This window comes from Gossypium arboreum, chromosome 5 (genome assembly GCF_025698485.1).
Source record: "Gossypium arboreum isolate Shixiya-1 chromosome 5, ASM2569848v2, whole genome shotgun sequence".
NCBI classification, from domain to species: domain Eukaryota; kingdom Viridiplantae; phylum Streptophyta; class Magnoliopsida; order Malvales; family Malvaceae; genus Gossypium; species Gossypium arboreum.
The window spans coordinates 24,444,851-24,471,347 of NC_069074.1; the positions used below are offsets into that span (position 1 = coordinate 24,444,851).

At 34.3% G+C, this 26,497-nt stretch overlaps 2 protein-coding genes, 1 long non-coding RNA gene and 1 pseudogene across 4 annotated transcripts; all 4 read right to left on the bottom strand.

Moving 5' to 3' along the window:
• Positions 1-44: 44 nt before the first annotated feature.
• LOC108453194 (enoyl-CoA hydratase 2, peroxisomal) lies at positions 45-2,963 on the bottom strand. Its single transcript, XM_017751158.2, has 11 exons — positions 2,768-2,963; positions 2,661-2,683; positions 2,455-2,560; positions 2,073-2,143; positions 1,845-1,917; positions 1,598-1,637; positions 1,224-1,296; positions 999-1,149; positions 695-765; positions 393-566; positions 45-320 (listed from the first exon to the last, which is right to left on the bottom strand). Exons 1-11 carry the CDS (start codon positions 2,822-2,824, stop codon positions 233-235), a joined length of 927 nt encoding a protein of 308 aa, XP_017606647.1. The 5' UTR covers positions 2,825-2,963; the 3' UTR covers positions 45-232.
• Positions 2,964-5,660: 2,697 nt separating this feature from the next.
• LOC128293340 (uncharacterized) lies at positions 5,661-8,264 on the bottom strand. Its single transcript, XR_008283522.1, has 2 exons — positions 7,857-8,264; positions 5,661-5,915 (listed from the first exon to the last, which is right to left on the bottom strand). It is a non-coding gene; the product is annotated as an uncharacterized LOC128293340 (long non-coding RNA).
• Positions 8,265-16,022: 7,758 nt separating this feature from the next.
• Positions 16,023-20,166, bottom strand: LOC108452126 (probable alpha-amylase 2). Of its 2 annotated transcripts, none has more exons than XM_017749875.2 (13): positions 19,727-20,166; positions 19,536-19,623; positions 19,383-19,407; positions 18,847-18,884; positions 18,514-18,640; positions 18,201-18,427; positions 17,956-18,098; positions 17,745-17,857; positions 17,541-17,629; positions 17,241-17,363; positions 16,740-16,775; positions 16,547-16,645; positions 16,023-16,461 (listed from the first exon to the last, which is right to left on the bottom strand). In XM_017749875.2, the coding sequence occupies exons 2-13, from the start codon at positions 19,551-19,553 to the stop codon at positions 16,267-16,269; spliced, it is 1,233 nt and encodes a 410-aa protein (XP_017605364.1). In that variant the 5' UTR covers positions 19,554-19,623; positions 19,727-20,166; the 3' UTR covers positions 16,023-16,266. The 2 variants fall into 2 exon arrangements, with proteins under 2 accessions (XP_017605364.1, XP_052883658.1); XM_053027698.1 differs by having other exon boundaries at positions 19,536-19,629; positions 19,727-19,922.
• Positions 20,167-21,653: 1,487 nt separating this feature from the next.
• On the bottom strand, positions 21,654-26,227 carry LOC108450873 (phospholipase D delta-like; annotated as a pseudogene).
• Positions 26,228-26,497: the final 270 nt, after the last annotated feature.

A 26,497-nucleotide genomic window follows, 5' to 3' on the forward strand; every position in this document is an offset into this window, starting at 1 on the left:
TATAAAGATCATGTCAATACAATTAACAACTAAAACATCCCCAATCAAACATAAAAGAAATGGTTTGTATTTATTACATCACATTCCAACAGACTTTGATGTTCAATAAGTTCAAGAAATTCAACTTCATTTTCAAATTTTCCATTCATTAAGTTTCCTATTATGAAGTTTGCACTTTGAAGCAGCAGTTATAACACAAGTCGGATATATATCAAGTTGATTCCTAGTTGATTTATAGTGAAGCTGCTAATCGATGGAGGTCAATATAGCCTAACAGCACTGCTCGATTCCTTTCTTTCGCCTTTACCTGATATATGACCCTGCAGATTATAACACCAGCATCAGATCTCCGTTCACTTGAATATTATCAGAAAAAGAAAGAAGAAGTGTACCTCAAGCCTTCAAGCCACATCTCGGTGATGAGTGCTTCACCAGGATACACATGCAAAAGGAACCGTGCAAAGATGGTTTTGACCATGTCTGGGTGTCCCCTGCAAATACATTTGATGATAGCCCGTACTGCAAACCCAAGGGTACACAATCCATGCAAAATTGGCCTTGAAAATCTATGAACATGGGATAGGGAAAGCATAAATCAGTATAAAAGTTTAGGATGCAAAGGAGCTGTGTCAAGTAATGCAACCAATAGCCATAGCCTCAACATAAGTAGCCTCAACATAAGTAATGAACTAACCCTGCGACCTTTGCAATCATAGGATCTGAATGCAGAGGATTATAGTCACCGGATAACCTATACAATAAAGCCTGCCAAAGCCAAAAAATAGTAGTTCAAAACTTCTGGAGACGCTTGTCATCATAAAAAAGCATCTCATAGCACAAGCTGTCGAAGCAGAAGTTGATACCAGATCAAACTAATCCACAGACTTTTTAGTATATGGACAAAAAGAGAATTAACTGGGAAACATATCTTTTTTTCTTTTATTTTGAAAGAAACATCAACGCTCTTAGGGTAAAATTCTAGTATTGTTGCTACATGCCTGAGGTGGTTGGGTACAATCCTCAAATACTGCAGAAGGTTGAGTTTTTGGGATTTTCATAGCTGAAGCCGGATTGACTGGATAGTTTGAGTATGTAAAGGGCTTAGATGGATCTGAGAAGCCACCAGCACCACGTAGAAAAACACTTGTCCTGAAGACTCATTTATACATTAATAAACTGCAGCATGAGAGTGTTAGATCAGATAGTGGGGAAATACAACTTACCGATTCAAGGTTAATAGTTCACCAGACTCTTTCTCATAACTTCTGGTTTCAAGTTCAAGTATTGCTGCTTTACCTGATATTTAGAGGGGAGGGGAAAAACCATCAAGACTATCCTTTCGAAATAGAATTGCAGATATGACTTCTCTTTCTATTCACTTTTTACAGTTTTCCCAAGGTTAACAAAATACCGAAGCAACCAACAACCAATTCCTTTGTGCTTGTTATCCTAACAAGTTCACTTTTAAATACAACAATATCGATAAAAAGCGAAAGACTACGAGAGTAACAGATTTACACTGCCATAAACAACTCGATTTCAGGGTGACAAATGCCACCCGAATTACTTGACATCATTTCAGGTAATGAGTACAAACCTTTGTCATGGAAACCTGCAATGGTTGTTTTGTTAAGTAGCTGCAAGAAAAAAAGAGTTAATAACAACAACAATTAACTCTGGTAATAAACAGCAATTTCAAAACAATTTCCGCAGGAAGACCAAATATTCTCTTAAGTGTACAGCATCGAATTTATGTGCCAAATGTTATTTTAAAAGAATAGAGAATGAAGTCCTCAACCTAAGATAAAATTTTGAGTTAGCAATTGGTAGTATTATAGACTTACAGAGGCATTTGAAGGAAGTGGCTTGTGTATTTCTATGAATTGTTGTCCATGCAACAGAAGACGTTTATCAAACCTGTTAAAACAAAAAACCTAGAAATGTTAAGTGTTTATATTTAAAAGCTTTAAACAATTTGTTAAAATCTTTTAAATCAATCAAAGGGATAATGAGAGACAGGATTATTTTTGAGAAAGACAAGACAGGGTAAATGGCACGGGCCAAGAACTTACTTTAAGCCAGGCACACCACTAAGTTGTGGCAGACCTCTAAGTGAAAATAAAGTAGAAAATGTTGGCAAAACCTGAGACGGAGGAGGAGAAATTAGGAAAGGTATTATGTTATGTCCATAAGTAAACAAGCACCAAAGGTTTGTTACGAGCAGATTAAGACAACTCCACTTCCTCCCCTAATCGATTAACACAAAAGGGTTTCTTTTTTTTACTCAATTATGGGCAGATTAGGCGTCCCATTTGCAGTTCAAATGCAATTTCAATTCACCCTTAATACAACAAGTTAAGCTAGACCGCAACAACAAATATAAACGCATTTGCCAATTAAGAACATTGGTGTTCTTTAAAAAAAAAACCCATCCAAGTGATGTATAAGTATAACCTTGATAAACTGCTGTCCGTTTTCATGGTAAACGTATTTAAGTTCGTCAGTATCGACGGCGTTCCTACCACATGCTCCAACACCCAAGGCATAGACAGCTACATCTCTGTGTAGGAGGAAACACATCATTGTCATTCAGATAAAACAAAAAGGAAATTGCCCCTTATATATTAAGTTTCGGGAAAGGGAGGGGGACAAAACAGTACCTCTCAGTATAAACATAAGTTGTCTGCAAACAATATTAGGATAAGGATCAAATAACAGAAACACATAACAAAACAGTGAAATCCATTGAAGAGAAGGAGATACATACATCGGGGAATTTATGAGCAATAATGAGGTCCGGGTTGCAAGCAGATTTATCAGCCATGGGAACTTCTCAAAGATGATGATGATGATGATTATGGATAGCTAACAGATTAGATTGGTGGGTAATGTGATGGGGATGAGGGTCAATGCAATTAAAAGGGTATACGATTGAAGCTGGTTAACTGAACGAGTAAAATGGAATTAATATATTAATTTAAATCAGAGGATAAATATGGAACTGACATAGAAGTGGGTCCCAGTTGTTAATTTGTCTTAAAGCTCGTTCAAGCAATCGAGTCTGGTCTAGGTTTGGGCCTTTTAGGGATCCAATAACAATGATATTATAAATTTTGTTAACTAAATCTACACTACTCTAAATAAAAGAGGCCTTCCTACATAATACGTGTACATTGCCTTTTTCCTTTTCATTATAAAAGATAAATGGCAAATTTTCAGTTTTAACCCTCTCCAAATTACATTTGAAATTTAACTTTTTATATTTTAATTAGACTTTATTTGATGTTCTACTTTTAAAATAACATTAATCAATCCAAATAATTATTATCCTTAATTATTTCAAATAAAATATTAATATATTTTTTCCTAAAAAAAAATTCTAGTAAAAACGTGATAAATTAGATTGAGTATTTTTAGAAGAAATTATGCCTTAACTTTTTAATTAAAATAGTTAAAGATGTCAATTATTTAGACTAACTAATGATAATATAAAAGAATAACAAAATTATGTCAAATTAAAATATAAATCCTAAATCCTAATCTCTATGTTTGGATCGTAATATAAAGAAAAAGAAAAGAAATTTGGTTAACTTTTTAATATCCCAAGTAGATGATATTAGAACTACTAGAATATTAGTGGTATGCCATTAAAGAATCTTAGTGCGCTCTCCGATTATTAGCACATTTATACTCTCTGTATAGTACTTTAGTGCTCTCTGTTTAATAGTGTATAATAATGCACCTCTGTATTAGTTCCGTATATCTTAAGTGTTCTGTTTAGTCTACTAGGCCTCTGCTAAAAAGGTAAACAATTTTCGTTACAGGGTAAAGGTTTATCCCTAATTCATGTTTGAAATATTAAATTAGTAAAGTGAAGATGTAAGTAATTTGAATGTATTTGAGGAAGTATAAAAAAAACAATGACTAGTAAGTTAAATATGTAAAAATAAATTGTGAAAGAAATAGTGAGAAAATCATGAAAATTTACACTAAACAGTGAAATGTGATGCATGTATAAAAGAGTAGTAAATTTTATAAGTTGATTTGAGGACTTAAGGACTAAATTGTGAATTTAGTAAAAAGTTAAAATGAATATGATAAATAAACAAAGAAACGAGATATTGAAAATTAAGAAATTTAATAGAATTTAAATATCATGGGTACTTACTAAGTCTTCATTGACTTAACGTGTTTATTTTCAACTTGTAGGTAAAGTGATTTTGAAGAGTCGTAGTTGAGGTTGTGAACATTCATCTCATCACATCACCAAGTGCTAAAAGGGTATGTTTCAAAATTTTAAATTGAATGACATGTACTTAGGAAGATCAAGTGTGTTCCAAGTAGTAGGGATTAAAATATAAGTTTATTTAGTGAATACTTTTTTTTAATGTTCAAGTATATTAGTGATTAGCCAAAATCACTTTAGCACCAAATATAATATTTCTATATCAAGTTCCTTAGGTCGAATCGAGTATAGGGGTGTTACAGAGTATAACAAAAATAATAATTAAAACTTTTAAAAGATAAAAATAGGACAACTATATCCTAAAAATCGAACGTCACAATGAATTATATTGTATAATAAAAATTATTAAAAAATCAAAGACGAAAATGAACATAATGGGAAAATTCCATCCTTTTATTTAAAAATAAAAAAATAAATTATTACGAAAATAAGTAAACAAAATTTAAATAATAATACAATTCAAAATAAATTAAAATAAACTATATAATGAAAGCTCCAAGTTCAGGTATGAAGCCCTTTCGATTTTGTAATTATTATAGATAATGGATATTTTCTTATTCAATGATAAGCTAATTAAAGTAATTAAGAAATAGATTCAAACCCCGAAAAGCCATTTATCAATCTAACAACCTTAATAGCAGCTCTTACAATTTAATTTTTAATTCTAATCAATAAACTCATTTGTGTGTCTCATTTAAGTTAGGTTGCTTTATCTCGTAAAGTAATTAAACTGCACAATATTAACTTGCTCTTTGATTAAAGTAAAATGAAAATTACGGATAAAATAATTTTAACCAACCGTACATTAATACTCCAAGCATCAAATAAAGGATTTTTCTTAAAGGAACACTAATAACAATATTAAGAGGCCATCCTATCTGTTTCAAAATAGAAAAATACCAACATAAAACAAATATCAATATAATTTTTGAATTTCATAATTTAAAATCAATCTTCAATCTACCTTTAGCTAGATTAATGAATTTAGTTAATAATAGATGAAATTGTTAAAAGAAAGGGTAATCTATAAAATTGTTACTTTTGTTTGTCTCATATTACATTTTAGTCACTTACGTTATTATTTTGTCACTCTACTGTTAAGTTTCATGACCTCCCTAACGACAGTCCTACGTGACAATCCAAATGAGTTTTAAATACCAACTTGAATATTCTACGTGGCAATTCAAATTAAATTTATTTAATTAAAAACTTATTTTCATCTCAAAAACTGAAAATCCAAGTTAAAATTTAAAAATTATTTGGACTGCCACATAAGACTGCTATTAGGAAGGTAACAGAATTTAACTGTAGAGTGATCACTTTGTAACAAAACGATAACATAAATAACTAAAAAGTAACATTTTAAACAAAAATGACTCAAATATAATTTAAAGCAAACAGAAACCTAAAAATATTTAAAAGCAAAAGATTTCCTTCCTTGATTAACTCTTCTAACATCAAACTAAACATTTAATTAATTAATTAAACTAATCAAACTATTAATAAAATATCTTTACAAATAAAATTTAAAAAAATAAAATAAAAATAACTATAAAATATACTTAAATCCTAAAATCAAAATTGATGTGGCGCCAAATCTTGTTTCTATCGTTCATGCCCAGATTTCATATTTCAGCTTATTTACCAACATAACATATATTGCATCTACCTACAGAAAAACAAATACCATTAAAAAGTCAAAATTAATAACATCTATATTTAAAATTCATTATATTTAACCACAAAATATATTAATTAAACGCACTATTAATAACTGAAGATATATAAAACATTATAAAAGAGAAATAATGATTTTAAGAGTTGAATGAAGGGTATTAAATGCACACTCCACTAGATGCATTTTTTCTCTCTTAAGTAATATCAAAAGTAATAATTATTTTTAGATTTGAATAATTTCAATGTTTAATATGTTGATAAATATGATAATATGATTTCTATCATAAAAGGTGAATATGTAATTTTTTTATATAGATTAAAAAGTTAAAAATATATTAAGATAAATTTAATCTATTTTATATTAGTTTAAAATATTAATATAAAAGAAAAAACAAACTATTTTCTTCTTTCTTTCTAGTTTTTCCTTAGATTTTTTTCCCACCTATAAATTTGATTTAGCACTTACATTTGTATGAAATATTTTTTTAGAATATGAGAAAATTATTCCATTTAAATTGTGTGAAAATTATAATTCACAGCACTTCTAATTTTACATTTCTATGATTTAATTTTTATAATTTTGCTTAGAGATTCCAAAATAAACTTATATGTCCATACTTTTACATATGCATTGTTATATTTAGAAAATATATGTAAGATAAATTGAAACAATTTTACTTTTAACTAAAATTATATATTTAAAATTATTAATTAAAATTTATTATTAAATATTTGTTAAGAATAAAGTTTACTATAAAAATTAAAAACATAAATATTACCTTTTATTTAATAAAAGTAAATTAAATAAATTATCATTACATTTATAAGAAAATGCTTAATGAACCAAATATTAATTTTTTTAGAATTTTAATTAAGATCTTCCTATATATAAAAATATTATAAAATAATTTTCTAGATAATCACATTTCAAAAATATACCTTAATTTTGCCCCATATATCTACCCTATTAACCTCAAAAACGACGATAACTTGATGAATATGAATACCCTCCAATTCCTACACCAGCTATATTTGTTTTTTTACCCTCAAAATCCCGTTTTCTACGACCAAAATTACCGACCACCCTCAAGAACCCTCAATAATTTACCATCAAGCTTCACAGATAAAAGGAAAAGGAAGTGGATAAGTATCGCTATTCATTTACCACTGTTGAATTGGGTGAATATTAGATGCTTTCCTAGACCGTCTGTGGGATCAGTTAATGGGAATGTCAAGAAAACTCAATAGAAATTAATAGGATTTTCAGTATTTCAATCACAAAGACTACCTTTTCAGGTTTGAGGGAGCTGCCCCTAATGGTTTAATTACTGTAAATGAGTTCATAAAGGACATTGTGGCAATCATGCATGAGGCCATGGACATAAATTTTTTCTTAATTACATGAGTAACCTGATAATTAATTATTCTAAATGATTGTCTATATGCACTACAATACAGTATCAGACAGCTGTTTTTCAATAAACAAAAAAGCTAAGTTACAAAACCTTCAATAGAGTCATCATTAGGGTCTCTCCTGAAACTCTGACAAAATCTTCTTATTTCTGGCTTTTGGATTTTGATGATAATTACGCTGGGGTTTACTTGGATTTTTAATATCAATTCAACATACACATACATATAGCCTTCTACCTACATAAATGGTTCCAATCATAGATCTTTACTGACTGGGATACATACAAACAAAAGAGGCTGATAAAACCCTAGATACCTCAACTGCAAACCAAAAAAGGAAGAAAGCCTTCAAGTACTATTTGAATGGTAGGTAAAGCCTTAAAGGAAGAAAAAAAAAATGAAAAGTAGAAAATGGATACGCTAAAAAAAGGCTTAATTTACAGTCCGAAGCCTCAAAGGAGATCAAGAAAGGTTATAGAATACGATCAAATTCGATAAGAAATAATAGAATGTTGCTCACCTCCTTTGACCTCAGGAGTCGGTACACAACTGCTGCAATCAAAACCCTGCAAACGTTAGAAGAATGATGAAATGAAAGTACCAAACATATATATAGTAAATTATTTATTCTTCCCACCATATTTACTTTTTTTTGCAAGATAAAATTGTAAAGCTTGTATAGGTTCACCTAGCTAGTAGATAACTAGAAACTAAAAGGGTAAGAAACTGCAACAACGCCATCATTCATCACCGGAAAAATAGAATACAAAAGAGTAAAACATAAATATATATGTGTGTGGATGAAGATAATCATAGTCTATGCATGGTGTTTTAACTGGAACTTTTTTTCCAAAGGAGAGAAAAGCATGAAGAAACTAATAACGCATCACAAGAGTTTTACAAAGAGAAGCCAACAGAGCTCAGTTGGCAGTATGCCCACCTCCATGAAAGACCATAGAAGAAAAGGAAGGACTTGTTCTATGATAGTGCGAGGTGGACAGAATGCCAATGAACTCTGTAAGAAGCCCTTTGCCAAACCTCCCATGAAAGCAAAGAAACAGTCCTTGGGTTGCACCGGAGAGGAGGGAAAGAGGAAAGAGTGTAAATGACAATAAGAACTAGGGTTGATAGGTTCTCCTATTTAAAGAAGAGGAAGAGGAGGAGAAGGTGGAGCTTCAGTCTGAAAAAAGATAAAAAATGTAATAATCAGATTGGATGGTTCATTCCCCCTATAAGGAGAGCATCTTTAGAAGGATCATCATCATGGGGTTATTCTCTCCTTGTCTAGCTTCCCCTCGTTACTGGTGAAAAAAACCCACACCCTCCGTTCAGTTTTTTCTTGCCACCTCCCACTAGTCCCCACACCTTCCCCCCCTTGTCTATGATGAAACATAGCCTCCTTATACACTGACCAAATAATGACAAAAGTAAAGCAAAATTGGTTTCAGATGCAGCTTTGTATTTGGAGGGAAAAACATGGGCTTTACTACAACTTTGACCCTAACCGTTTCATCTTTTAGAAGGGCAAATAGGGGGCCAGTCCAACTGTCACCACCCATGGAGGGTGAATTGAACTATTGCAGGTGTTGAGAGAGAGAACTAGTTACTTAAGCATAATAATTAGTGGGTTTTAATGACATAACACATGATGTCTCCATTTATAGTTGTATTCACTTTATTGGGGGGATTGTATATAACGTTTATCTCTATGGATAAGCCACGCTCCACCCAATGGTCAAATCCAGTCATATTCGTTTCTTTGAGAAGATGACACCTAGAAAAACCATTCCATTGGGGGTTTAATTGGAGGGAATTGAACGGTAACTTTTAATTCCTTGCTGGCTACTGCTTCTAGATGAATATGGATATCACTCACAACTCACGAGTCTCTTTCATTATCAAGTATTTATGGACTTTGTTTCCTTCTTGGAATAGTAACTTTCATTATCAAAGTGTAACATCGTTCACTGAATTCACTGGTGTTGACTGGTCCCCCGTGGTTACTTTGCCTCTCTGATTTTCAGTTTGTAAACTAAAATATCTGACGACTTTCAATTTTCAATGGGTTTTTTTCGAGTCAGATCATACAGCTTTTAAGCAAACCTGATGATGGAAAGGGAGCCCAACTTATCTTAAGTTTCCAATTCATGGGGTCCCTACAGAAATTACAGCACTAAGTGTGGAATCCTAGGTCTCACACACTGTAGAAGAAGCTTTAAACTTCAAACTCCACATTCCTTTTTTGACCTATTATCAGACTATCAAACATGTTAGCAATGCCATTAAATGATAAACCCTAGCTATCTCGATACAATTATAATATGACTGCATTTTCTCCTCTGAGCTAACTCCTTCAACCTTGTGTTCCCACTGGGATTCATGTTTTTCTTCTTTTTCTTCCATGTGCATGCTTGTTTGTGCCTTTTTTGATATTAGAATACAAGTATAACGTTTATTAATTCAGGGTTTTGCTATCAAATGTTTTGAGGCACTGGTCAACCAAATGAAACCTGAACCACTCTTATTTACATGACTATATTCCATATAGATGGATTGGTAATTTATGTTGTTTAATTTCGTTTGTTTTGATGAAGGATAGTAGAGACGGAAACGGTTATTTCGGCCTGATTTGATATGGTGATTTTATTCATTTCCAACTCCAGAGCCATTTGCACCTCTTATTTGTTTCCCCTCCCGTGCAACTTACTAGTAGGAATATCTAAAGATATATAGGTGACTTTTTAACCTACTTTTTGACTAAGAGGGACTATTGTTATACTCTCGCTTGGGCTGGACACGTGGAAGTCTAAGAGAACATCGAAAAAGCATCTATAGATAACTCTTCACCGTCTATACTTCGAAAAGTCATTGACTGCCTAACCTCCCGGACAAGTCACCTCCCATGAGATCACTCGTTGATAGCAAGAACATTCCCAACATCAAGCCACTTGCTACTACAATCAGACCACCTACTTTTGGTGTGAACAATCATTCTAAGGATATCTGGAGTCTACTTGAGTATGACAATTTCGTATTACTTTTACGTAATTATAAAGTGTGCTCCATTACATACGCGTAACACCTTAAACCTAGTTTAAAAGTTTTGGCTCAAATTTAACAAATTACATTAGCCATTGAAATGGCTCCTCATTGAATTCCAATCTAACCTCCATCACCACCTAAGTCTTAACAAAAGTTGCGCTAACTTAAAACACAATAGCAATAACAAAAAGCAAACATACAAGCTTCACAAACAAACATAAGTAGGTTCACATGCTTCATTACAATATATTTAAGAGTTCGCAACACAACTTAGACTTTTCAAACAACAACATAATTTGCATAACAAGAAAATATATAAATTCCCAGTTCAGTTTAAGCATAGGCTCGCATACTTATCAGATTTCGCATGAAATCACATAATACAAGAGTTCACTTAGCAACAATTAAAATAAGTTCGCAAAGCACATGATATATCATAGTATTACATACAAAGGAACAGGTGCGCTAAATATGAGCAGTTCACAGATATATCATGCTTTTGCAAATAAACAGACTTTGCAATCATAAGGAACATGAATGCAAGGGTTATTATATTTCAATAGGGTTCGCATCTTACTAGTGGTTCGCATGTAATAAAATAATCATAATAAGAGTACGAATGAAATCAAGGTTCGCATCACTTACACAGGATTGCTTACATTTATGGGATCACAGAGTTAAGGGTACGCATGTAAATATGGCACGCACCATGCAATAAACCTTAATCATAAATCTAACTTGCATGTAAATAAAACACAGTACTCTCATACATGGATAACATCAACTTTATTTATGAAATAACAAGCACTTTAAACATGGTTCGCAAATCAATGTACTGAGAATTTAAACGTAACTAAATAATCTAAACTTCAAATAATATTGTCATATTCATAAATTTAGAAATATAACATTTAATTTTAAACCCATAACACAATAATCTCATCGCCTTTAACCCAGGTTCGCCAACATTTACTTAGAAGTGTTCCTTGCCACATCATCGACCTTGCCAATGCTAATTTGCAACCTACTTACTTGAGAAGAAGCAAGAAAGGAGTTGGTGAGTTCATTGTGAACTCGGCGAACAATAAAAAACGTTAGGATATGTTTTAGAAACAAAGTTTTTTTTTTAAAAGAAATTTTAGTCTTGAAAATGTTTCGCATGCTGCGTTCGTGGGTGAGGTTGTGAGAGCCAGTTCGTACATTCTGTCAGAAGACATAACTTTGTAAAACAGTTTTGAAAACTCATTAGCCTTTTCTTAAAACATACTTGGCAGGGCTTGCCTTAAAATCGTGAGGCCTATTTCATTTATCAAAAACCTTTGAAAATTGAGTTTGGGTTCACCCTAAAATCGTGAAGTCAGCTTGCACTTTTTAGAAAAACCTTTTCTTTGAATGGGGTTTGCCTTAGGTCATAAGATCGATTCACACTTATGAGCAAAGTCTACCTTAGGTCGCAAGACTGGCTCGTCACTTTGTCTAGTTGGATATAATCCAATAGAACCCGCAGAGGAGCATACACTTTGAGACATATCACACTAGCTCGCATAGAGCTGAGCTCATTGAGGTGCACCATCACTTACGAACAGAGTCTGTCTTACAAGATTGGTTTGTCACTTTGTCTCATTGGATATAATCCAACCTTGCTCGTAGAAGAGCACACACTTTGAGACAAACCATATTAGCTCACATATAAAGCTAGACTCATTGAAGAGAACAATCATTTAAGCTCACATGTGGAGCTTTACTAATACTCAGCTTGTCACTTAAGTTCGTGTGGGGAGCTTCGCTGATACATATATAACTTGTCACTGAAAATAGAGGTTCTTTAAAAACTTATCTCGCATAGGAGCATGCACAAAACTGTGCTTTAAAAATCATATTTTCAAACCGTATTTGAAAATAGAGGTTCATAACTTTAAAACATGTCTTTTTAGAAAACGTGCCTTTGAAACTTGTTTCAAAAACATAATTCTTAAAAAAAAAATATCAGTATAAACTAAACAACATGATAGTTAACATATTCCAAATAATTCCAGACCACTCACCGGAAAACAGAGAAACTTAAACAAGTTTAGCTTTGCCTTTATCCTTGCTGGTAGATGGTTCGGCTGATTCACAACAAACACATACAATTTACTTAAACAGAACAAAACATACAAAATTCATGCAATGCGAACTTGGACAGTCACACTCAACAAGATAGAGGCTTACCTTGATAGCTACGAACTGAATTTAGATCAGAAAATTTGACGACAGAATATTCAATAAAGAATTCATAGAATTAAGGGTCGTATTTATAGACCTAAGAGTCTTGAAAATCTTTGGATACCCTACTTGACTTACGAAAGTTATTACTTGCATGTAAAGTATTCCTAGATACACTAAATCTTTATTTCCTAATTCGAGTCTAATTGTATCTTTGATTATCGAACCACAGTTTGCAACAAGACTGGCGAACACCAACTCACATCACATTAGCAGACCTACCTCGTAGAGAAATTGGTGAACCCAACTTGGTAATGGATCTAATGAATCCCTTACCACCTTTTCAGGCATACATTGCTACTGGCAAATCCCCTTGCTAATGCTTTTTTGGCGAACCCCCAACTCGCCAAAACCTTGGCGAACACCCAGTTTGCCAGAACACTAGCGAACCCTTCACTTGCGGCTCCAAAACTTCCAAGCCCGTCTACGGGATGTTACAGTACGTCTCCCATGCACTCTGTGATGGCAACCAACTAGCCACGTCACCATTACCAAATAAGGGCTCCTCCTCCAATAAGTACCCTCCACAACTAAGAGAAAGAGATAATATTCTTCCTCAGTATCATCCTACTTGCTTCCTGCATTCAACCTTCCTTACCTTCATAGCAACTTTCTTTCTCCTCTTGTCTTTCTTTTACTCTTGGCCAGTTTAAGTGAATTGACCCTCTTTGCATCACCATCATTCTTCTCTTTTATTGATACTTATCATCAATAATGTTATATATAAGTATATTCAGAATTATCTCAGGATAATTTGAATTTTCACTAAAATTGAAGTCGACTATATTCGAAATAAGAACTCGTCTTGACTCGAAATTGATTTTTTTTTAAAAAAAATTCAATCCTATCGAGTGGTAACCGGTAATTTCTTTACATTTCCATTAGTGTATATACTATTCATAGTTCTTGCGATTAGCATGTTATGTCGGGGAAAAAAAACAAGTTGCAAGTTAGACGGCGAATACTGCTCAATACAGCCATTAAGTATACCAGCTGTGCGCCATAGCTGTAAACTATACATATACATGATGATGCCTTGAACCGTCACTCAAACGCCATATCTAAAAAGCATTATTGAAAACTTGATAACATGTCAAAATTTCGACGTTAGAAAATGAAGAAACAGAAATAACTTTCCATTCTCCTTTAGTTGAATGCCTCCAAGCTTTTGCTGGGGAAAAAAGTTGATGTGCTTTGTTCCCTGCGCTCTGTGCAATTTCAAGTGTCAACTTTTATTCTCTTATACTTTTGCTTTCCTCTCTAGGGTGCGATTGTGGGGACAATGGGATCCGTTTTTGCAAATTGCAGCTGGGTGCCCAAAAAGGTGTAAAGTAATACCAAAGCGTCTAATTATTTCATTGAATTGCCATTTCAGGGTGCAGTTTGAAGGTTAAGACTTATAGTAGCATAATTTCTGTCTATTACCCCTATAAGCAAGCTAAAGCTTCAACGAGACGTGCGACTGTGCTGAAATGGTGATTTAATGTGAGTAAATCCATCTCATTAAATGTTATATAACCACATTCAAAATTCCATTAAAATAGAATATTCTTTAAAAATTCCATTTCACCATAGCTAAAATGGAATCCTAAAGTCTTTTGCAGTGTAGGGCAATTTGCATGTATAGTGGCCATAATATTCTAGAATGCTCACGTTGCTTCTGAGAGGACACAAGAAAGTGAGAATATACTCGAATCCCATGCCTTCTTTGACAAATTAAATCTTCATTCTTTGCGGTTTATTAGGCAGGCATTAATTTTATTACTATCTATCTATAAACCCTCATTATTTTTTTTATAAATCTATTTTTTATTCAGGCATTAATTTCATTATATTTTTAGTTTTAGTGAAAGAAATGCATCTGTATAGCTATGATTTTTATAAATGATAATTTGGATCACTGAAGTGAGACAACAAAACAAAATTCCATTAAAAAGAGAGAGAGACGACAAAATCAGTTCATAAATAATATAAAGTTATTAACACTAGTACTAATTAATTTCATATTCCTTTTACCATAAATTAATAAAAGCACATATATGTTATCTTTTTGAGGCCATGCATCCATGATTATTGGCTGTAGCAAAGCAAAGCTAAAACCCTTCAATTCACTTTTGATGCATGCGGACCACCTCTCAATTCTCATGCAATTATCATACTTTCTCATGCACCTCATCATTATTATTCTTTTTTTTTTCTTGTGAACATGTTGCCCTACCTTTTTTTTGTTTATAATGGTATAAGTAGTTGGAATCTTTACATTATATACTATACAAATGCATGTATATGTATGCAGTATGTAGGCAAAAGTTGGTAGTCTCATCTTCTGACATTTGGTTGCAGGTTTATACAAAAATGGAGCTGAGTTGAGTTCGAAGGGAAAACATTGGATAAAGCTAAAGAAGGTGATGATTGAGATAATTCAAAATGGGAAATTTAAAGGTAAAAAGAAAGAGTTTTCTCTTTTTGAGATTGCGAACGTATAGATAAAGAAATTGCAGATGTTAAAGAGATTTGAATTTAAATTTAAGAATAGTTTTTGGATGATGGACAGATTTTGATGCAGTGTATGTCACGTGAGGGAGAGAGAGAGGAAGGATAGTGATATGTTGTGTATGGGACAATGGGTGTTAGGCAGGCAAGGCAACCCATAAAATATTGCAGAAAGTTGTCATGTTGTGTTAGACAGGAATATTTGGTGGGGAAGGAATTTTTCTTTGTATTTTTATGTTATTTAGTTTCAAAAACATGAATGATGGTGGCGATGACCATATATTTATATATATATGGTTATGATTGATGATACAAGTGAGTCTCTTTCCAGCTCTATTGCCATGTGACTCGGACTCTACTCCACATCTCACTTTTAAGCTGCCTCTTACCTGCTACTCATCCATAGATTGGTCAAAATACTCCAAATATACATGCATACATACATACATTCATATATATATCATCTATCTATATGCATGTGTATATATCAATCTAGCATTCCCTAGTTGTTGGAGCCCATTCATAAGATGCATATCTCAGCTCAACTAGTATAAGCAAGCATGGAGCAGTTTCATCCATCGCTTGTCATTCGGTCTAATAAATTAAGTATATATGCAGGGTTGGATCCATATAATCATTTCTAAGTGAAAAGATCAGCATTTTTTAATATTATATTATATGTATACAGGGTTTCCTTATCATTTGCTGGTGCTTTCTGCAGCCTAATGTGAACTTGTACATCAATTTGTCCGATATAATACATTTCTCTCACTTTCTCACATTCTATGGGACCTAACTTCCATGCCATTTTCCTTGTCTTTTACAAGAATTTTATGATTACTTTCATGCTTGAATAGATGCGTGTCAACATCAGGAAACAAAAATGTAACACAAATTAAAGATGCTCTATAATTTTATTGATGGTAAATGCAGTCACTAATTATCGGGGACATACAAATTAAGGATCACCAATAATACTTTCCAATGCAGATTTGGAGATGGAATGGCTTTATTTAATGTAAAATGTAAGCAGTAGCCATCATGCTTGATTGCTATAGTAGGATGCCTTGCACCTATTCCCCATTACCAAAGGGATTTAACAATGAAAGGAAGGAAATAAGGTTGAAGAATCATTGCTTTTGCCACACTGCATATCTATGTCCGCTGGTTTCAAGTGCCCACTCTCTGCCAGTTGGACACCATGAACCATCCCCAATCTTCATGCATACTTTTTCTGCAATAATTGCAGAATACAGGTTGTGTTGGGACTCCAGAATTCTGACAGATGACCGGCTGTGAATATCTTGACGCCTTCGAATGTCCATCTGCATACACGCGTACGAAATCTTTAAACAAACATTCAACGGAAAATGTTTTCCTGGAAATTCATGGTCGTGTTGCGTATCGTACCAATTTGACAATTTGTTCGTGAATGGAATTGCCCCAGTCATAAAAGTGGTCGTAAAAAACTGATGGTATTCCTGGATGTGTAAGTATGTATGCATAACCCTGTAGGAAGGAGGAACGCATGGAGTCATGCACTGTATTTATATATATCAGGAACTAGTTCACGGGCAATTCTGATGCAAACATCAACTCATACCTCCATAATATGATTTGAGGGGAAAGGCCAATGAGCCTGCAAGAATAAAACGATTGACAAGTGATTAGATTCCAGATTGGGAAGATACAGGTTTTGAAATTTACCATAAATACTTCTTACTTCAAACATTTAGCACAAAGAATATCTTACTACCAATTCAGGCTTATCGCTTCAAGGAGTGAAGTACCAGATTGGTATTTCTACACTTTCATACTTTAAGATTTCTCAGAACTGTGAATCTATTTAAGCAAAAACATGTAAAGATTATTGACATGTTTTCTTTGGACTGTAGATGTTTTTCAAAATTGGAAGGGCATCATTTCAAGTCAGTTAAAATAGACCAAAATACACCCCAGCTAAAGCAAACTTTAAAAAAGTCGGATCCCAGATCAAGACTTGAAAAAGCATATCATGTCATTATGCAAGAATTACTTGCTCCTATGTTACCCTCACAATCATCGTATGCAAGAATTACTTGCAGCATCAAGAAATTTGTTGTACCTGTGTTGAGCCTGTGTCATGGTTATCGATAAATGTGACAGCCCTTGAGGGCCACCACCCCATTACACCTGGTGGCTTTCCTTGAGGGTCACGCAGACGCCAGAACTGCCCTTTTACAGCTTCCTGCAAAGTTACAAATAAGTAAATTCCAAAAGAAACTGAAAAAAAAAAACATAAAAATCTCAGTTCCTTTGAAGACTATGGCATAAAAAACATCAGGAGAATGAATATGGTGCCACAATAGACTGAAACGTGGTTCCTTTCTCTTGGTACATAGTAATATTATGCTTTGGATCATGCCTGAAGAATCCCCTTGGTTGTGAAGTCAAATGCAGCCGAGAGCTGTCCCGTGGCATCAATCCAATTAACGATCCTTTGTCTATGGCTATCTGCGGTAAAGGTTGTAAATACAATGTAAATATATGGATAGATTTATCAATGAAAACCAAGTCGGATATCTTTTACAGAAGATCTCAGGTATGAAAAACAGATCAAGTGCATTACCTTGGTTATAGTCTAATCCATGTCCATTATAGTTGCAAGAATCCCAATATTCTCCGACAGAAAATATAGGCTTTGCTCCTTCAATGTATTCTTTGACATATTTTGCTGAGTAACTGAGGCAAAACAGTGCAGCAATATGAATACGATGTGATGAAAAGCAGAGAATTTTTAGAGGCAGCAATAACCTATACTAGTGCAGCATTGTTATTACCCCCTTGCAAAATCAAAGCGAAAATCTTGGAAGCCAACACTACGTAACCACTTCAACCACCCTATGATGTCCTTACGAACAAAATGTTGGCTGTGATCAATATTTGGAACCCCATGGAAGTTGTCTCCAGTGCTTCTGTTACCCTGAGATATATTTTGAGGTAAAAATTAAGTCTTACATTGCAGTATATGTCCGCCAGCACACGATGTAAAGCAGCAAAGAGACTTTTATGAATAGCTTTATACCAGTCCACCAGTACAAGATGTGACAGCATGTTCATTCCACGCAAGTGGAATTCCATCATAACGGTTATACATTCCTCCATGGCCTTTAGTAGTTCCAATACGATGATTGATTACTATGTCAGCCATTGATCTAACTTTGTACTGCTTTAGTTTTTGGAGTAATGCTTTCAACAACTGCTCAGACCCATATGAAGAGTTGAGTGAATAAAGGTTTTGGGGAAGGTACCCTGTAATAAGACGAGGATAGCTGATCAGACATTTAGGATAATTGACTAGAAACTAGTTTGTGCTTTGAAGAAAATTTTCCTCTAACCTTCAGGTGAAAAGGAGTTAGATGCTGGTGGCAACCATACAGATGTAAACCCAGATTTGGCAATGTCAGGAACTTTCCTTTCTAAGTTTCTCCACCAGTCATATTTGTGAGACTCCCAGTTAAAACCCTGTTGAACAAAAAAAGAAATATGAGGATTTTTATGCAACTATTCCATATTCCACTTTAGAGTGACATGGTAACTTCGAAACAGAGAAGACCATTCCTAGACGAGTAATGATATCAGTCCACACATAGAAAACCTTTAAACATTCATGAACTTAACAAAGTCTCCAAGTTCCTATAAAATAGAATGACCAAAATTGTCTCCTTTACCTGCAAAAGGATTTCTCTTCCATTTCGCAACACTGCACCTGAAATTAAATCCAAAAGCATACTTTAGAAGCAGTTTTCTACTTTATAACTCATTTTAGATAAGGAACAAAACCCAACAGTTCTTCATCTTAAGATATCATTAATACAATTGTATCACAAAATAATCCTCATAGGCCCTAAGTTTGTATTCACAAAATAAATGCCTTTAAGTCGTAGACCATGCATGCTTATCAAATTTAATTGAAATTGGTTCATTTTTTTTTTCTGTTCAATTAGTATAACTAAAAAGTAAGACACTGCATATTATACTCGAGATGTTCATCAGCTTAATATTGTTAGTTTTGCTGTCTTGATATACAAACAAACAAGCATATGAACAAGAAAAAAAAAAAAGAAAACTATACAATTCCAGCTCTAATCCAGGACTAGCAGGAACTCCAAAATCCAAATCATAAATTCAGAGTAGGATAAACATTAAACAACCAAAGAACAGAAAGAAAAAAGCAACATATAAGCAAAGGAGAAGAACAGCATACCAAGATCAGTGCTTTCCTCCGGACCCTGCATTTCAACAAAGCGAGATATCAGAGGAAATTATAGTATATGATAGCTTTAAGTTTAAAAAAAAAAAAGAAAGCATGTTCAAAAGGAAAAAAAGAAAAGAGCAAGAAGTGGCGGAAGGCAATTACGTTATTGGTGTTACCCATAATAAGCCAACAGGTAGCGGCCTAAGTTTGACGCTGGATCGTGCTGAAAATGGAGCAGTGTGAGCTTACCCTGCATCCGTAAACAAGTCCAAGTTTTATAAACTTCAAATTCAGTTAACATAAAAAAGAAGGAAGAAATTAAACAGGGAAGGGAAGGAGAAAAGAGAGTATACTACGAAGCGAGCAAACGTGAGGTTGCAGTTGCAGGCGATCGCAGCGTAGATAGTATGGAGTTTAGGGGCGGGGGTATAAAGAGAAGGAAGAATGGGAAATGGAATCACGCAATAAAAGAAGGGGAAATGATGGAGGGAATATAGAAATCGTCATTCACCACCACATGTTTCAGAATTTGGCAGAAAGGAAGGAAAGGGAAGTGGTGGGTGGAGGAGGGTCTGTAATGAATTAACAGAAATGGAATCAACTTTTTTGGAATGGGATTATGGGAGAGCATATATTCATATAATTTCAACGGCAAACAGCGGAGGGGCGGGACAGCACGAGTTGGTGAGTCAGGTCAGTTCGATTTCAACATCTGAGAGGAAGCCTTGAAGGTTAAGGAATCTCGCAAGTATTAAAATATTTGCATGGCTGTCATGGCTAGCTGGGTTGGCTGAGCCTCAGATAAATGGTTCGGATGCCCAATAGTTATAACCAGCTTAATTCTTTTTAATTTACTAATTTAAATATTTTTTTTCTAATGCAATTGATCGTATTAACCTCCACATTTATTTTTTTTAATTTCTATGAGTTATAAAAAAAAAAGCACGTGAATCATAAATCAAACTACAAATCTAATATTTTGGACCAGTTATAAATAAACATTTAAATTAATTATTTTAAATATATCATTTAAAATAAAATAAAATAAAATAATATTTAGGTGATAATATATTTTTCTCTAGATTGATGTATGAAAATTTATTTAAATGATTCGTTCCTGTTTGCATAATGGTTCTCATTTTTTTCCTACGAAGGTTGTTCCTTAGCAAATCTACTATCACTCGTTTAGCTAGTTTTGTCCGACTTTTTATCGGGTCATCTCTATTTGTCTTTTCTTCGATTCTTATTAGCCCGCTCAATATTTTACGTAGCAAACTGAGCCTTTTCTACTTCAAAATACCTCGTGGCTTTCTTATAGAGTTGATAAAGTCTAGTTCGTTGTGCATCAGTTAGCACGTATCTAAGTGGCATGCGCTTAGCTCTCGAAATGAAAGCTTGAATGGCCCATTCATCATTTAGCTAATTGACCTCCTAAGTTGCAGTTTGGAAACATTCAACGTACCCTCACAAGGTTTCCTCTAGATTCTGTTTGATTGGAATTAGGCTTGTCGAAGTTTTAGACGCCACTTTGTAGCTGCCAAAGTTAGCCATTAAGTTCTTTCTCAATTGATGAAATGACAAAATACGGTTTAGAAAACATGTTTGTAGGATAGGGAAAGTTTAAAAGAATTTATAAAATCGAATCTTTGTTATATTTATAGCCATAAATATTTTTATTTGAATTATACCTGTGTTTTTTGAATAAGTAAAATAGGTCATTCATAGCTTTCAATCTCTTAATCTTCTTTGTTAATCCCTACCGAGTGTGGGTTCTATTTATGAAATGAAAACATGTGAAAACTTTTTAGGGTCAAAAACTAATTACTCTGTGTAGAATAATTGCGCTATATTTTGACAGAGTAACCTCTAAGTGAATGGCATAATTTAACCTAGCTAATACTCTTTGTTTATAAAGAAAATAACAGAAATCTCAATTGAACTATATTTAACCAAAAATTAATATTTTAATAGGAAAAAGCATACTCCCTCTAGGAGTCATATATGTGGGCAGCGGCAGCCTTCTTTTGGGACCAAGGTTTGCCACCCGCTGTTATATACCAAACATAGTTGGGCATATTCATGTATGAGTATTATTATATGTTATTTAACCTTTTCGATTTTTATTAATAAAATTTTGTACTTAAATTTTTAACAATGTCCATGTCAAAATAATACTTTGTGAACCTATCAACTGCTATAACTCTATTAATTCTTTTAGTAATAAAAACAACGAGGATGATAGAATAATTATGCACCAAGTGAACCTAAAAATATGATGTCTTGTATTTTAATATCTATTTATTTACTTTGAATTCATGTACATTTTGGTTGTCACATCATTTAAATTCCCTGCAAAACAATCTCTATAATCTCAAAGCTAACAAATTGTTTTAGCTTTTGGCATCCCAAAAAGAAACAAAAAGTAAATGTAGAGTGCCATCAAATCAGAAATATTTGGCTTACTTTTTCACTCGTTGATGGCTGTAAAAACAGAGCACCTCTCTCCATCTACAAAACCTTTAGCCTAAAAGGACTCTTGTGTTAACCCACTGGACGAGGCAGTCGTATGTTAACCCATGTTGCCTTAACACTGGACGAGGCAGTCGTATGTTAACCCATGTTGCCTTCGTAATCTGCACTATGTTCTATATGAAGAAGTAGACTTGCCCCATCCTTGTCTACCCTTCTTCACTCTCAATTTGGACGCTAATTAAAAATATTTAAGCCTACGTAGTAAGAGCATCTGGAAGTGTTGATCGACATCCAAGTACCTTGCCACCTACATCTGGAAAGGTCTCATGTCCAGACAAGGGCCCTACTATACCACTACCATTTACCGAAATCGGGTATTTGAGTAGGTGCCCCTGTAATATCGTAAACTCGTTCTTCGAGTACCTTCTCCAATTTTCTTCAGCAATGTTGTTTACCATCCTCACACAATCCGAATTTTCAGGTTTATTAAACAAATCGTTCACCATGTGCATGTGTTCAGCCCATAGAGACATTCTGTACCCATAGACCTGCATGTTAATTGATTAGCATCATTTCACCAATATTAAGAAGAAAAAAAAGAAAAAGAAAACAACATTAGGAGAAGATCCCTTCACATGAAAGAGAACTGCAAAAAAGATCCTTGGATTGGTTCATCCCTTGTTGGGAAAACCAAGTATAAATACAAAATTAGGTGACAAGAATGGAAAGTTCAAACCTGACCACGCGGCTGTCTCTTCTTTTGACTCCATGTATAATGGGGTTGGCATGCACCGATTGCTATCTCGGTGTCTCTTGAACCAGCCATCGATCGTTGATTGATATTGGCAGACCCCAATATCAGGTACTCGTCATCTACTATCATTGCCTTTGCGTGTACATAAACCATAAACCGTTGGAACCTTAGTGAAGTTGAAACCTGAAATAACAATTATAACTTCACGTTCTTAGCTTAGCTCCGTTTGAAGGTCTATTCAAATCATGCTCTAATAAACTAGAGAACTTGTTTGATTACCGCATCACCATTAGGAGATAATAGGCATGACTTAGACCAAGAATAGTCTGAGGGAATTTCTTCCCGATTACCAAGGCAATAGAAATTTAGGTAATCTTGTGGATGAGAATTCTCAATACGCATAGCTTTCAACTCTTTTGCTATGATTCCATACATCATTTTAATTGTCTGCCCCTGAAATATCGAAATAACTAAGCTAAGGTATAATACAATGCCAATTCCAAGCGAGGACTAGACATCACCTTACAAATATCATTCCTTGAAAAAGGAAAGAAAAAAGACCTGCCAAAAGAGAATTTGTTGCACAGATGTTGAAGAAGGGACGCCTTCAGGCCACATTGGTATAATAATATAAACTGCAAATCTCTCTTTTGCTCTTATCTTACTAGCAATCTTCAATGCCAACTCCATAGGAATTAAATTATCAGCACCTAGCAATATCAGAAACAAATTAATAACACTGAACTGAGACCGAGTAAAATAGACATCCTCTAGCACGAATTTTCTTGATAATTGAAACCGGTTGTTAAATTCACAATAATACTCCATTTCTGAATGGTCGAGAATGAAAATTATGCAGAGAAATAAATATTACTAAAACCTGCTTTGTAAGATGGCCAAGCATATGATGATCCAATGAAATATTGGTTCTCAATATATATGAAATGTTGAGCAGCTCGAATTGCCTGGATGTATGCTGTCTGAATGCTCTTGTCTATAACCAGATTTTTTGCACAAACAAGATTCTGAAGGAAAAATAAAGAATTAAACAATCCCATGTTGGAGAAAATGATAATTAAATTGCCTATTACTAACTCAAACTAGAAGAAGGAAAATGGTTAGTTCAAATATAACAGTCTTATGTTTCTTTATTCTAAAGAAGTAAGAATTAAAACCTCAGAATTTGCTTGATAAACATCTTTAGGAAACCCTTTCACAGATCCTGAATCTATAGACCGAAAAACCTGTCGATTTACAGAACCAAAAAAGGGTTAGATCGAAATGATGTAGCTTGCTTGAAGAGGCATGTTGTAAGTACCTGAACGTTCCAATTCTCTGGATCTACTTCACTGCAAACCCATAGTGCAGGATCATCCGGTGAGATTGTGTCAGAAGGGCTTAGTATCCAAGAAATTCGGTCCAACTTTATTAAAACATCTTCATTCTTACAACCCCTTTTTAATCGTCGTCCAAGCTGGGCCCATTTCGTAGCTTTCCTCCAACGCTGCTCGAAGTTCTTAAGAATATCATAAGCAGCCGGTCCTTCAACCTTACAATGTAAGTCATGCCATGGTTCCCTGGGGCACTTAATTCCTGCCTAGCAATTAAAAGAAAAATAAGAATCAATAAGAGCAATCGATGTCAAGATTCTTCAAACTAATTGAAGATCATATGTACTGCACAAGATCAATTTGTATAGGTAGAGTTTGTAATAGTTGATATGGCTAACACAAATCCAATTTCAATCTAACAGATTAAATCAAATAACAATGAAAATAAATACTCACAGAAAATGTGGGGTTGTGAAAATCCTCTCTATATACAGTATTAAGATCGCGAAAGAGTCGATGTTCAGGTGTATCGTAGCGACCGTCACAAAGGTCCAAGCCTCCTAAAAGGCAGTAATCTTTCGATTATTTCCATACGCTAGAGAATCCACAATCACACATTTCTGATGGTGCGTAAAGAGTGTTCCAACAACCTGGATCACATGCAGCACAAAAGTCAGTACGTCCTTCAGTTCCCAATAATTATCCCTCTGTGTAGAAAGAATTAGTTCCAATTATGCAATAAGAACTGGATCATAGCATAAAGCATGCCTGTTGCTTGAAAATGCTAAGCTTACTGCTGGCATAACGAGGGACAACACACATGTAACAGAAGAGTGCTTGAAAAACTTTCTAGTTTCTTCGTCATGTGTTTGCATCACTCCCGCCTGCCATATTAAATAAAAAAATGAAAATATATATGCTCACACAATCTACAAAAAGAAAAACTTTAAAAATAAACAAGAGCAATAGTACAAATTTCCTACTAGAAAGACAATGACTTTGAAAAGTTTATATCAGTAATTGTTTATAATTCGGGGAGAATATCCCACAAAGATCAAAATAGATAGAAGAAACTGCTTACCGTGTTGATAAAGAACTTGCTATGGGAGGTCTTATCATCCCAAACCAATAGCAGAACTCTAACCCCTTCTTCCGATTTGTACTTGAGCAAATCCCCTAAACTCAAACTCCCACCTTTAGGCAGCGGCCTTGTGGGCTCTCTCACCAGCCTCACCTCATGAAAAACTGACCATCCCACAATGTAAACCATGTGGTGGGCTTCTAAAATCGCATGGCAAATGTCTTCCCAACACGGTTCATTCTTAAACACGGTTCCATTCTCCAACATAATTGGTGGTAATTTCGATTGCATAACGTGTGCGTCTTGGTACAAAGTAACCGAACCCCCGTGTCGTGCAGGGAAATAACAGTTTCTTATTCCAAATTCATTCGAGTTTGTCACCACTCCGTATTTGAAAAATGACATTTCCTCGCATTTGATGAATTTCATCTCTAGGTGAACCGCGCAGTCAGGTTTTGGTGGTTTTCCATAAGAGCTTATTATAGGGAACCAGCCGCTGATTATTTCACCTCTGAGGACCTCAACTGCTGGAACGATTGCCACTCCTATCAAATCAGCGCCAAACACATCATTGTCCTTGACGTAGAACTCGAACTGAGATGTTGGGTGGGCCAAGGGGATCTTGAAGCGCTCATTCCAAATAGGGTGTTGAGAATTTGAAATCACCCGTGTCCGCGCCACTGTGGCACCGGCTAGGCAAACCGTTACGTACGGGTCGCTGGTGATTATCTTACGGTGGCGATGGTTCTTCTTTCGTCTAGAAAATGGGTCAAATGGCGTGAAGCATCGTCTGAGACGCTCCGATAGTAAATCCATGTTTGGCAAGCATCGAGCTTCGATGATTTTCAACTCAAGGTCGCCATGCAGACATACAACAGCACTTGGAGTATCGCTCGACATTGAATCAAATCAAAATAATAAGTTAAATAATAATTAAATGAAAGACAATTTGAAAATTAAGTTGATAAATGTAAAAACTACAATGTCTTAACCGGAATTCGGTTTACGTATGTTTTTTTCTGGTTGATTTTGTTGTTCTCTTTGCTTCGCATCGGCTATAACCGGAAGAACAACAACCCGCAAATCGGTTTGTTTTCTCCGACCATAGCCAACTGCGACAACCAAAGGCAAAACAGAAAATGAGAAGTTGTCGGATTTTTTAAAATTTAAAAAAAAAAAAGTTATTGATATTATAATTCTTCTTTTGTTAATTATGTTTTTCATTTTACTTTATGGCGAACAATTTTGTTTAAAGATACACGTGCATGTCATTAATAAATGTGTGGGTATGGGGCATTTGACTATTTATATTTTAGGTTTGCAATTTTATCTTTCATTTATTATTTGAAATGATGAGCTTTAACATTTTCATTGTTGTCAGCCACAAGGTGGCAGCGCCAAAGCCCACGTTTTTTAAGTCTTAATTTTGCATGCTTCATCATGCTTTCAAGTTCTTCAGACATTGGTAATTAGTATTTTTGAAGAC